The sequence below is a fragment of the Hyla sarda genome, chromosome 1 (assembly GCF_029499605.1).
Source record: "Hyla sarda isolate aHylSar1 chromosome 1, aHylSar1.hap1, whole genome shotgun sequence".
NCBI lineage: Eukaryota > Metazoa > Chordata > Amphibia > Anura > Hylidae > Hyla > Hyla sarda.
This window is the reverse complement of record NC_079189.1, coordinates 505,872,781-505,881,677: the sequence shown is the minus strand read 5'-3', so window position 1 is coordinate 505,881,677 and position 8,897 is coordinate 505,872,781. Positions and strand designations below refer to the sequence as shown.

Sequence of the window (8,897 nt, the reverse complement as noted above, 5' to 3'; positions counted from 1 at the left end):
TAGGGTCTAATTTCTAAAATCTGGCAGATATATTAAAGACTGGTTAATAGAAGCATTGCAGAAGTTTTACTGCACATGGCCAATCGCAACACAACTGCTGCATTCACTTACAAACAGCTGCAAATATGCATTATTAGGCAAACAGCTTCTTTGGAACTGAAACGTGACTAACTCCGATCCAAGGGGAAAAAAAATCTCACTAATGGACTGAGTAAACAATTTCCTATATCTGCCTCTATTCACCATGTCAGCCGCTGTTTTCACTGCTCCAGTAAGTGCCAACTTCAATTGGCAGCAGAATTAATTAGTAAATGTGGAGGCAGCACTAATGACTCCTTAGATGCTATTGAGTTATCCGGTTTAATGTATTACAGCCCCGAGCTCGAAGATACAATGGCTTCAAGAGATTGAGTCTGGCTCATGAGCTATTAAGACAACAACTCAACGCGAGTAAATGAAACTTGGAACATTATTATATATTTATATATTGACGTGCCAGCCTTTATCACCATTTACATTATTCACTAATTGGGCTTATCACAGTTATTTGCATTTGGAAGGAATTTTACACTTTCCCAATGCAGTGTGAAAATGAAACAAGTGCTTGGTTGAATGTACTAAATCTTTATTTTTAATTGAGAAAATAATGTACAATTTTAACACAATGAAGCATTTACAGGCAATTACAAAGAGTAACTATAATAGATAAGCGCGTCCTTTTTATCTGGAGCTTACACAGTCTGGGGCATGCTTTTGCCAAGGGTTAGTGGCCAATTAATTAACGTTATTGCAGAAAAATCATTATAAAATGTTTGCAGCATGACATCTGTAGGCTATGAACGAGCAAGAGGCAAATTAAGGATGTGTAGGGTCATGGAAGGGAAACCTATGCCATCTATTGTCAGCAAGCGGTTACTACAGGCTGTGTGCCTACAGTGATGCTTTAAATACAACACTGATGACAGCCTACCTTCACATTTTCATTATCTAAAAGATCACTATGGATTGAAAAAATAAAAGGTTCAGGGATCTTTTATTTTTTTAACAGAAAAAAAACATCCCAGCTAGACCATATGCCTCCAGATGTCAGAACAAAAAAAAAAAAAAAACAAGAATACAAAACTCTTCATGTGGAAGTAAACAATATAATATTGATTCTTCCACCATATACAGGCATTATAACTCTAAGGCTATGTTCACACAGCGTAACATTTTGTAGTGTGAAATTTCATGTGCACATTTTTGCAGATTACGACCTAAAAATGCATGCATACAAAGCATGCACATTTTCGCACCCGGATTAGGGCTGCAAATCCTGGCCTGACCGCACTTCTGATGCCCCCCACTGACAACCAAGAAAAAAAAAGACCCTAAACAAATGTAGACCCTGCAAATACAGACCTCAAAGCAGATCGTCTAAATAGACCCCTTTAGTTTGACCGATTTCAGCCACATTTAATAGGGTTGTGTATCCACCTCTAATATTATGTTAAATTTGAGAAACCTCTTCAGGCGTTTTCAAGTTATCACAGAACATACACACAAAATCCATCCGAGTCAAATAGTAGGCCTTACTTCATTCAGTGAATAAATATAAACCCCAGACCCAGTAAACCATTACAGGCCCCTCCTTAAAAAATGACAAAAAGGTGACAATATTAACATTTTTGACAATAATTATTTTGTTATAATATGTAGATTTACTTTTATTTAACAGTAACATATTCAGCTGTACAATCATGCAGTACGTGGCATCTGAAACAACAAAAGTTTAATGTAAAAGTCAATATACAATGCTAAAAAAAAATTGCTTTATTCATTTTTTTTGGGTGGCCACATGAATAGACATTAACTTAAAAAAATGGGGAAAAAAAACACTGCAAATTAATGTGCATGGTGTTTTCCCAGTGCTACTTTGTTCTAGCAACATGTAAGGACATTGGTAGTATGCCACCTATGTATTTGATAAGACAACCACTTTAACTCTACATCATATACTTCCCAAAGATGTCTTGCTAGGCATACTTAAAAAGTACTTGTCACCAAATAAACTTTTCTAAACTTACTCAGGATATGTCCCCTAACTACTGCTAACAACCCTCCCACCCTTAATAAAAATTTCAGAGCTTTAAAAAGCTGTGTATCATACCTTTATTCTTGCTCATATGCAGTCTCTCAGCAGGAGAAAGTGGGTGTTTCCCAGCACTCATGACATCACTGAAGCCTGCTGGGGGACCAGTTCCGCCCCCACATTGTTGCAGCATTGTGATGAATAGAAGACCTCAGGCTCTGTGCAGCTTTTAGTGAGGCTCTTTGTAGCTTTCAGTGAGGCTCTGTGCAGCTTTTAGTGAGGCTCTATGCATGTTTCAGAGAGGCTCTGTGCAGCTTTCAGTATGTGCAGCTGTCAGTAAGGCTCTGTGCAGCTGTCAATCAAGCTCAGTGCAGAGAAGCACTTCCTTAGTTTGGTCTTCTGCCAGGACGGGAGGAGACCAAAATCACTGTATTAATTGTGGCAGGGAACAGAACAGAGCCACCTAGTGGCCGTTTTTCTATTACATTTTAAACATATTTACCGTATTTATCGGCGTATAACACACACTTTTTAGGCAAAAATTTTTAGCCTAAACTCTATGTGCGTGTTATACGCCGATACACCCCCAGGAAAGGCAGGGGGAGAGAGGCCGTCGCTTCCCGCTTCTCTCCCCCTGCCTTTCCTGGGGTCTAGAGCCCTGCTGCCGGCCCTTCTCTCCCCCTGGCTATCGGCGCCGCTGCCCATTCTGTCCCCCTGACTATCGGTGCCGACGCCCCATTGCCGGCGCCGATAGCCAGGGGGAGAGAAGCGGCGCCGACAGCCAAGGGGAGAGAAGGGGCAGCGGCACCCATTGCCGGCGCTGCTGCCCCGTTGCCTCCCCCCCATCCCCGGTGGCATAATTACCTGTTGCTGGGGTCGGGTCCGCGCTGCTGCAAGCCTCCGGCGTGCGTCCCCTGCGTTGTTGCTATGCGCTGCACGCGCACACACGCACCCTGATTTTACCATGGATATTTGGGTAAAAAACTTTTTTTACCCAAATATCCTTGGTAAAATGAGGGTGCGTGTTATAGGCCGGTGCGTGGTATACCCCGATAAATACGGTATGTTGATAATTTTAAAAGCAACTGAATGGGAAAGTGTCTGCTAATTATTTGATGACAGGTACTCTTTAAATATTAGAATATTTTTTTTTTCCTGGATAATGCTTTTTTCCCCAAGAAGAAGAAACGTTTTGTAATACACACTGTATTACTCTTTTTGTTTTCTTATTTATATTGTATAGGGCATAAGCCAAATATAATATGCACTTTAGTCACAATGTCCGCAGCTCTCAAGATTAAAGAAAGACTTCAGGCAAAATATATCCATAGCTTTTTGCCTTTTTTAGTGCCTGAGGGGACACGAATAAATATTTTCTTTCATGGAACTTCATGAGATATTGCTATGCTAAACTCTGGAAACTTTTTATAGAAGGCTTTTCATAGAAGTATGTACATGCGGCCCTTTTAGCCCATTCCCTATCAATACAATGCAAAATGGCAGAGGAGAGTGATGTGTTGGATGTGTGGTGGGGAGTCATCAGGAGATTGTCTTTTGAGCTGACAAAAAATAAGCAAAGGGACCAAGGCATTAAATGGGTATTCCAGGCAAAAACTTTCAACTGACTACGGAAAGATAGATTTGTAAATAACTTCTATTAAAAAATCTTAATCCTTCCAATAGTTATTAGCTTCTGAAGTTTTCTGTCTAACTGCTCAATGATGATGTCACGTCCCGGGAGCTCTGCATGATGGGAAAATATCCCCATAGGAGCTGCTCAGCTCCTAAGATGTGAGTCAGCAGAAAGCAGTTAGACAGAAAACAGCAACTCAACTTCAGAAGCAAATAACTATTGGGAGGATTAAGATTTTTTAATAGAAGTAAATTACAAATCTGTTTAACTTTCCGGAGCCAGTTGATATATAAAAAAAAGTTTTTGCCTGGAATACCCCTTTAAGGTAAAAATTTGCGAAGTGCTACACATATGTATGCTGTGGATTATAGTTAAAATTGCTTTAACAGGTGGATTTCACTTTAAATTTTATATTTTGCATCGTGTGTCTTCTTGCATTATTTAGTTTGTCCTATGTCTTTGCATTTTCAGATTTCTAAGAATATAGTACATATAGGGGGAGATTTATCAAAATCTGTGCAGAGGACAACTTGCCCAGCTGCCCATAGCAACCAATCAGCTCGTCTATTTCATTTTTAGGAAGGCCTGTGAAAAATGAAATAAGCAATCTGATTGGTTGCTATGGGAAACTGGACAACTTTCCCTCTTTACAGGTTTTGATAAATCTCCCACATAGAGTATGTGCAGGGAGAAAGGTAACAAGTATAAAAAGTCCTAAAATATACCTACTGTGCGCTGTTTAACAAAAGTCATCTAAAGTGGCAAAGTAGTTTTCTCAGCACAATGAAGCCTGGTGATCAGCACAATATATGCACTTGGTTAAAGATCCTTCCACATGACAGAAATTAAAATGTAGTTGAAAGGGGTATTACGATCTTAAATATCATATTTAACCTTGTAGTGCACATCAAAATACACATTTTAGCAAACAGTTATAATTAAAAGGGTATTCCGGGCAAAAACATTTTATCCCCTATCCAAAGGATAGGGGATAAGATGTCTGATCGCGGGGGGCCCGCCGCTGGGACCCCCCCACGATCTCCCTGCAGCACCCTCATTCTATGCGAAGCTGCTTCTCCAGTTTCGGAAACCCCTGATGGCTATCATGCCCCCTCCCAAAGACATGAATTGACGGGGCGTGGAGTGACGTCACGTCCCCAGTCCCGGAGACCAGGAGGTTTCAGAAACTGGAGATGCAGTTCGTGCATAGAATGCGGGTGCTGCAGGGAGATCGTTGGGGTCCCAGCGGCGGGCCCCCCGCGATCTGACATCTTATCCCCCTATCCTTTGGATAGGGGATAAAATGTTTTTGCCCAGAATACCCCTTTAACATTCTTGCATCCTTTCAGTGATATGGGCTTGTTTTCCCCTTTCCTTGTTGACAGCTCATTGTATAGCTTACAGACCTAGAAGCAGTCGTCAGGCTGGTGGTAACACCATTCCCTCTCTCTGCACAAAGTAGGAAAGTGATGGCAGGTTGGGAGATTGGTGTGGCAGTGTGTATGTTACTGGCCTGAACTCCATGGGACTGGCCTATACATCTAAGGGTCAAACCAGAAAGCTGCACTGAGCGTGCACAGCACAGACAATGTAAAAAGACAGTTGTGAATAACCCTTTAACTAATTCAGATTGCACTGTTATGCATGAGAGGACTTTATTCCCTGCTCAAGCCCAGAATCTAACTACAATTCCCCTCTGCCATTGGGACACATATCATAACCAAATCTCTCCTATGGCCAGCTACTCTCCTGCCTAAACTGAACACTCCATATAGAGTTCCTATAGCTGCATGAAGTTATGCTAGCAGAAGAGAATGATGAAATATGTATCAGGCTTACGTTATGTATCATACATATTACAGTATATACATACAAATGGTTACCTTCAGATTTTCCAGGGATCTTCCATATACGTTTAATAGGCTATTCCATGATTTATTTTTATGCTACAGGGGCTCTATGGTTAGTGTAGTTCATAATATAGTGTCTGTACCTGTATTTTATGGTGATCTTGCAATTATTATGTGATTTTTGCCCCAATGTTTATTTTTAACAGTATACAAAATGACTGATGGCTAAGGGAGCCTGACTTTGCTTCAATGGTTGGAGCGACCACTGGGTGGGAGAGAGATCATTCTGGTTTTGCAGCAGCTAGAGGCATCCTGGTCAGAAAACACTGATCTATTGAATGGAAGGCAGAAAACGTGTGTTTCAATGGGTGGGGTGGCTGATGTGTGGGAAGGAGAAAAGTGACCTCACACTAACAAACAAGGAATTATGGGACTTGTAGTTGGATAGAGGAAACTCCAACAGGAAATAGCAATTTCATAAAAAGATAGCCACAGTATTAAGGTAATCTCACACCATTTAGCCTGAAGACAAGCCCGGATCCTTCCTAAGCTTGTCCTGTACTGTCTAGCAGGTAAGTGCTAAATTACTTTAAGGTGGATAACCCCTTTAAGCATCTGTATACAGAATTCACACACATAAAAAGTAAAGCAAATACATTGCATTACTTATATTGCACTTACCACTGCCATTTTTGTTGTCTGCACAGATATTGCTCTAGAGATTTGCAGCTTTGAAATGGTGTTCAAAATGTTCAGGAGTTGCTGCATCACCTACTTACAGATGTACAGTAACAACACACCGTCCAAGGTACTGAAGTTTACTCTTTACCAGCAGATATTTATTATAAATTCTATAATTATTATTATTATACATTATTACCAGAATTATCATGTTCATCCAAATAAATCAATTTTGAACTAGTAACATTGAACATTTTTTGCTGAGGTTTCTTTTAATCCGAATTTCTGGATCCTGCACGAAAAGTTGTAGATGTGTCTTAATATATGAATTACAAGGTGCAAAGGTACCTATATAGGATTTTACATTCAGAATACGGCATGTCAGCATAGCTTTAGGATTATTAACAAGAATTATTCACATGATATTTTTTCTTTATAAATTGACACGCTTGATAATTACATTGTAATTTTTTATAAGATACAAAGCTCTGTTTTTATGCCACTATAGGTTAGAATTCATTCCAATCCAGTGCTTTATTAACTGGTGGGCGATGGCATGCCTTGGTGGCACTACGAGGTGTTGCTGGTTTCCTTTGATTAAGGCTTCTATAACCTACATGTAAAAAAAGAAAAAGAAAAAAAGATATAGGAATTTACATAGATGTTCAATATCCTACACCACTGGTCTCCAAACTGTGGATCTCCAGATATTGCAAAATCACAACTCCCAGCATGCCCGGACAGCCAACTGCTGTCTGGGCATGCTGGGAGTTGTAATTTTGCAACATTTGGAGGTCCATAGTTTTGAGACCACTACCTTATACTTTGTGTCTTAAAGTGTACCTGTCAAATCCCACAAAAGAAAATTATAATATATAACTCTATCACCTATATTAATTATAAAAATACCTCTTTTCATCAGCTCACAGTGTTAGAAATTCTCTCAGGAGAAAAGGGCATGTCTCCCCCTTGTGGTGGTGGAAGGTGATTGGTGCGTCTGCTCATGCAGCCTTGTCCATGAGTCATCTCTTGTCCATAACTCATGGACAAGCCTGATGCTGCTGCGAGACTGGTTCGTGTCCCAGTAAGTATGGGGACCCCTAGTGGTGGGATTTTCAGGAGCAGTTTTCATTATTAAATATTCAAACTTTTTTAAACAACCATTGCACAAAAGGTCTTCGATATTCATCAGTGACAATGTATAAAACGTTTTTGGATCTGACAGTGCCCATTTAAGAAGAACCTGACAACAATCCAAATAAAACAGGACTGTACTATGATTCTAGATCTTTGGCAATTGTAAAAACCTAGCCTTTTCCATCTTGCCCAATATTAGTCAATTCTCTAGCACTATGAATTTTTAGTAGTACTTTGAATTGTGAAACACAGATGCAGCAGAAGACAGTGAAAAGATGTAGCATCTGATAGGGAAACACTAAGCCTTCCTTTCAGCAGATGCAATATACTGGAAACAGTTCTAAACTAGTGTGTACGGTATATTTGAAATACCAGGTAATATTTTAACCTGCAACCACTAGGGTGTGCGATATACATGACAATGACCCATTTGCTCTACGGATTTTCCAAGCGGAATTCCGTTCTGGAATTCTTTTTGGAAAATACAGTGCAGCATTCTCCTATTGTTCTCAAAGGGATTCTGCTGCACCTTTCATATTACGAAATTTTAGCGGTGGACGTTCTGCCACAGAAATTCCTGACCCCAGACTCCATTGAAAGAATGAACATGTTCATTCTTTTGGCGGAATCTGCTCTGAAATACTTTACCGTTTATTGAGACATTTCAGAGTGCATTTCAGAGTGGTCCTAGTATTGGCTGTTTGCCTGCTCTGGCTCAAGATAGAATCTTCGCCCGGAATATCTCTTGGCAGAGATTCTGCAGTGTGAATGAGCCCTAAGGAAAGATGGCTGTAAACATTACTTCTTTTTGCTTCTTAATTCAGTTAGTAATAGAATAGGTGAAGGGAAGTGCCTTAAGGATAAACGGTAGTAGGCAGGGGCATCAGCTTTGTGTAGTTTGGAGTTGTTTATTCGCATGGTCTGTATTTATTATGTATGGTATTTTACATGGAAAATAAAGGATAACAAATTATTATTTCATAAGTTTAGTACAGCATAGATACAAGGTCCTTGGCCCCTTTTCAGCTCATGAAATTCCTCTGTATGCCCCAGATGTCATATAAAAGGCATAAGGTTTTCAGTTTTGCATCTCCTGCTTTCCTATGAAATGCGTTAGCGAGAAGTAGGGGACAGAAGACTTTATAAAGATTGTTTGCAGTCTGTTGCAATGGAGACAGAAAGGCCTGCATAGAATAATAATGTAATAATAATTTCTTAAAGGGTTGCTCCGCTCCCCAGCGTCCGGAACATTGAGTTCCGAACGCTGTGTGCGGGCTTCCATGTTCACACCCGGCCCCTCGTGACATCACGGCCTGCCCCCTCAATGAAAGTCTATGGGAAGGGGGCGCGACGGCTGCCACGGACATCACATGATGGGGCGTGACATCACGAGGGGGCGGGAGTGAACGATGGGAGCCCGCACACAGCGTTCGGAACTCAATGTTCCGGATGCTGAGTAGCGGAGTAACCCTTTAATTTATGTAGTGCTAACATTTTCCATAGCACTGTACAGAGCCTGTCAACA

The 8,897-nt window shown here is 40.5% G+C and overlaps 1 protein-coding gene across 4 annotated transcripts in view; it reads right to left on the bottom strand.

Moving 5' to 3' along the window:
- Nucleotides 1–5,026: 5,026 nt before the first annotated feature.
- The window catches only part of NUDT12 (nudix hydrolase 12), a 45,878-nt gene continuing 42,007 nt past the window's right edge, over nt 5,027–8,897 (bottom strand). For all 4 annotated transcript variants that reach the window (XM_056537509.1, XM_056537510.1, XM_056537511.1 and 1 more), the window contains exon 7: nt 5,027–6,848. In XM_056537509.1, the coding sequence (XP_056393484.1) occupies nt 6,738–6,848 (111 nt within the window). In that variant the 3' untranslated portion in view covers nt 5,027–6,737. The remainder of the gene's footprint in view (nt 6,849–8,897) is intronic.